At 40.9% G+C, this 4709-nt stretch overlaps 1 protein-coding gene across 1 annotated transcript; it reads left to right on the top strand.

Moving 5' to 3' along the window:
* Nucleotides 1–1211: 1211 nt before the first annotated feature.
* On the top strand, nucleotides 1212–3941 carry ifng1 (interferon gamma 1). The gene is made up of 4 exons (XM_049008354.1): nucleotides 1212–1391; nucleotides 1729–1800; nucleotides 1958–2158; nucleotides 2745–3941. The coding sequence occupies exons 1-4, from the start codon at nucleotides 1266–1268 to the stop codon at nucleotides 2883–2885; spliced, it is 540 nt and encodes a 179-aa protein (XP_048864311.1). The 5' UTR covers nucleotides 1212–1265; the 3' UTR covers nucleotides 2886–3941.
* Nucleotides 3942–4709: the final 768 nt, after the last annotated feature.

The following is a 4709-nucleotide window of genomic DNA, read 5'->3' as shown; positions in this document are numbered from 1 at the left end:
ATATGTGGGCGGACTCTGTCCAGGCATGTAATTTGTGGCAATCCCAGACGATGTTCCACATCTCTCCGCAGCATACATGTTAATATAGAACTTGAAGGTAGGATGTCAACCACCCCAAACCAGAGGATAGGGGCTAAAAATCTGGTCGCAGAGAGAATCCCTGCCTCCCGGACCTACCATGGGATGTTCAAAGACTTTTCCAGGATGGTCAAAGAGTTCTCCAGGCTTCTCCAAAACCCTCGGAAGGTGACAGAGGAATCTAGAGAGGGGCTCTTTTCCGTCCACAGAGCAGTCACCCACTCTCAGGCTCGTAGCACACCAGGGAGGTGTCTTGAACGAAAATCTCTGGGCGAGAATCTACATATAAATCCACGCTGCATCAGCAAAGAGCAGCACTGGTTGGCATCTCCATTCTACTTTTCCGGAACGATGATCGAGATACGATGTGACTGGTCAAGGAGGAGAAGCATGAAGAGGAGCCAGGCCCTTGAGCAAGGCCCTTAACACCCAACTCCATGGGCATCTTAGGTGGCTTCCCTTTGCCTGCCCCCTGCTTGCTCTCATCTTTGTGTGTCTTATGGGGTGCAGGATGAGTTGGGCAAAAAGAGAATTTCCCTATGAAGATCAATAAAATTTCATTCTGTTGTATACTGTCCTCTGGTCTCGGGCTTTCCTCTACAGGTAAAACAGTCCCTGTTTAATGCAAAGTACTCGACCCCACTAACTTCACAAGAATATTGGGATACGATGCCAAGGCTAGAACAATGAATCCTATTATTAGTGTGTGCAGACTTTCTCTGGTACTTATGCATGTTTTGTAAAAAACAAAACATTATATACCAGTCTTTCATAAGAAAACAGACAGGTGGACATGACATACCCCCCTCCCTCCCAATTTCCCTCTCCCAGTTCAGATGTGTTCTGTGGTCCATGGTTGAAATGGTCAGTCATGTCCAGGTCATTTCCATCCTCTGTTCGCCTTGGAAACAGACACAATCACACAAAGGTGCAGCCCAGCTGTCACTGCCTTTTTTTTCACCAAGTTACTTGACAAGGTCATTACGAGAAAACAAAAACTCAACATCAGCAAGACAAAGGAGCTTCCTGGGAATCCATAAGCGCGACACAGAATTCTAGACAACCCACGCGAAGGAAACCTCAGCTTCGCACCTATCGATAAATAGCACTGCGCCAAACGCGGAACGCCCATATCGTGACGGCGACTTGAACAGTTTGCCAGATCAGAGGCACAACTCTTGAAACAAATGGTCTCGTTACTAAGGCTGTACCATTTATGTGGGATATTTGTGATGATTTTAAGCGGGGCGAGTTCAACTGACTTTATATCACATAACATGAGGGAAGATCTCAGAAAAATGAAGGAATACTTTGTAAGTATAGTCGCTGTGTGTGATATTGACTGGTCTGTCAGTGTTTGGCTGGGACCATGGATATAGAATAAATTTTTGCTTCTGAGTCCAACCATCCAGTCATATATCGTCAATGGTTTTTTTTGGAGAAATTTAAGGTGCTGCTTGAGCCAGTCATCATGACTGAGTATAAAGTTTAGTGGGTATATAGTTTGTGGTTTGCTCAAATGAAACTGAGCCATGGTTTATCATTTCAGAAGTGTTAAACTGTAGACAGAATGTTGATTTCCAGTCTCAGCTAGGAGTCTGAAGACACCAAGATGGGCCATACATGTTTCCCTTCTGTTCCTCTTTGCAGAAAACCAACGAGAAGTCTTTGTTCCACAATCCCATTTTCCTGAGAAGCCTGAACAACCTGGAAAACTTTAAAGTAAATATTAATTCACGCTACTAACTAACCTTTGCTGCATTTTACAACAAAGCAGTCATGTAATCTTCTGCTGCCTCCATCGATTTGACTGTGTGGATGCCAGAGTGTGTGTTTTTCAATGACGGACAGCTCCCTGACTTGTGTTTGGCTCTGACAGGATGGGGAACAAGGAGTGATCATTGGAGAGGTCCTGGAGGTGTACGTAGACATTCTGTCACGCATGATGAACAGCACCACAGATCCAGATATGAAGGTCAGCATCAGCCATACCAGGAGTAGGTTGGAAACCTTAATGAAGAACCATTTCCCAAACACTGGAACCCTGAAGGCACATCTTCAGGAGCTTTGGGCAATTGCGGTAAGTGGACCCGACACCTTTTGAAGGCTTGAGTTGATCTCAAAAGAAAACAACTGACAGAAGTCACTGATTGAGGTGTTTTCATTTAAAAAAAACTGCCTGCTGGTGCCCTTGGTTGTGATATCGCTGAGTTCTGGATGTTGTGATAACTGGGTTATTTGAAATGTACAAAATGGGATGTGCAGAATTTTTATCCCAGATCAGACATGCTTGAAGAATCTCTAACAGTCACTAGCTGTAGACATAGAACCAAAGACCTAGTTGCCAAGACTGGCCTATTTTGGACTCGTGACTTCATACGAGAATTAATGCATTATACTGAATATATAACTCTCCTTCTTCATATGTGATGGCTAAGGATTATAAAGATGACTTCCTTTGATGATTTGATCACATTATCTTCCCATCGACATGCAGTCATGAAATAGATTACGTTTTCCTTTGACTCGCAAAAAAAAAATGTTTCTTTCTAAACCTCAGAAATTAAAAATATGATGTAAAAATATGACATTGAGGAGAACCATTCTACACACTGACAGAGTAACTGTTGTGATGCATACTGAGGGCTTTTGTTGCTTCCATTTAGCCTGATAACCTGGTGGTCCAGAGAAAGGCAATTCAAGAACTGTTGACAGTATTCAACAGAGCATCTCTCCTGGGCAGCAAACTGCAAGCGTGCAAGGAACTTTCTCGCAGGAAGCGGCAAACCCGCACAAGCCGGATATAGCAGTTTCACCAGGCCAACTCCATTTAACTTTAATTAACTTAATTAACTTTATGTAATGTAACTTTTTTATTTAATTAATTTATTTTTTAAGTAAATCTATGTATAATTTTGGAAAGGATTTTTTTATTATTAATTTATTTGTTTTCATGCTTGAAGAGCATGTATAAAAATGGAATGCATACATTTATTTATTTATTCATTTTCTGTATACAGTGTTTGTAAAATGACAAAAGAACTCCATACCATTGTGCTCAATGGTAATGGTCACTATTTTTGCAATTTTATGCAAATATAATCTAAACTCACTGTAAGTTTGCAGAATCATTTGAAGTATGGTCTATGACTATATTGGCTATCTATGACTATGATTAAAACAAAGAATGTTGCATCTCATTGTGCTGCATGTCATACAGTATTAGTATTGAATCCCATTGTCTTTTCTTGGTGAAAAACAGTGAATGATCTCAGTGAAGAAAATCACTGCCCTATTCCAGCAACACAGAACTGGAACGAAAGGGCCTCACATCAGAGTTCACAGAACGTCTTGGGACTCTTGCTTAATTCAGTAATAATATTGCAAATCTGTTGGTTTCATAATAAAAAAGTATTATTCCATCCAGCCATGGGTCGCAGGGGGTCCGGAGCCTATCCTGGAAGCTATGGGCACGAGGCAGGGAACAACCCAGGATGGGGGGCCACTTCATCGCAGGGCTAAAAAATATAATTTAAATTTTTTTTACAAAAAGTATAAATTACAATAGAAACATTTTATGTTTATGTAAAACATTCATTTCATGTAGTAGTAAATTAAAACCCAACAACCAGTTTGGGTAAGTTGAGCTGTTCACTGTAACACCTTTGCAATGACATATTACTCCAAAAGTTTGTGTTAATGACCACAATTGCAATTAATAGCAAAATGGCAAGATCAGTCAAAAAATAATGACACTTAATAAAACGAAAATGTCAGTGCGGAAGATATGTGCAAATATGTTAAATATTTCTTGTCAATGGACTTTTGTTATAAAACCAATACATTTGCAACATTATTAAAGAATTAGGGATTAACACTTTCTGCAATCATTGTATTTATGTCATCATACTATCCTTTTTAATGAAACCGGATACTCAAGGTTTAATGTCAACAGATCCTCTGAGGACAGGACACATGACTGCAATGCAATGTGTCTATCACTCATGCAGAGACGCTGCCACACACACACACACACACACACACACATGCGTGCACACTCAGAAACACACACTCATGCCTCTTGCAGTAACCAAACAGACAGACTGCACGGAAATATCACACCTTGCATGAAAATGAGAAACATTGTTACTCATCTACTCAGGTCTCACATATGTTCCTTCCCACGCTTGGCAAAGTGCTTTCCAACGGCCCTCTTTAAATGTTACTCCACTCAGGCCAAATGCATCCCCACCTCAGCCGATCTGACGCTGCGTCGTAAAGAGAGACACAAGCCCTCGGTGTAATTTTAGCTACAAGGCTTGTAAGGAAGAGATTCACACTCCCACACTATCATCTTCAACTTCATAGTTTTTCTGAGTTTTTGTAGAAAAAAATAAAACTATGCTTATATCTCCATTCAACAAACAAAACTCTGTATGAATGTATCATTTACAAAAGTACATTCTGAACACATCATTTATCTGTCAGAGATTTGCAAGAGGAGGCATTCCTCGTCATCGAACAGCCCCAGCGTGCACGTGGGGGCGATGAGGCTATAAGTAACTTTAACCCCCCCCCCCCCCCTCTGGGGTGTCTTCTACAAGACTAAGAAACCAAGAATTTCTTCATGT

The sequence above is a fragment of the Brienomyrus brachyistius genome, chromosome 3 (genome assembly GCF_023856365.1).
Source record: "Brienomyrus brachyistius isolate T26 chromosome 3, BBRACH_0.4, whole genome shotgun sequence".
In the NCBI taxonomy this organism is placed as follows: Eukaryota; Metazoa; Chordata; class Actinopteri; order Osteoglossiformes; family Mormyridae; genus Brienomyrus; species Brienomyrus brachyistius.
The sequence above is the reverse complement of the archived record's forward strand: the minus strand, read 5'-3'. Positions and strand labels throughout refer to the sequence as shown.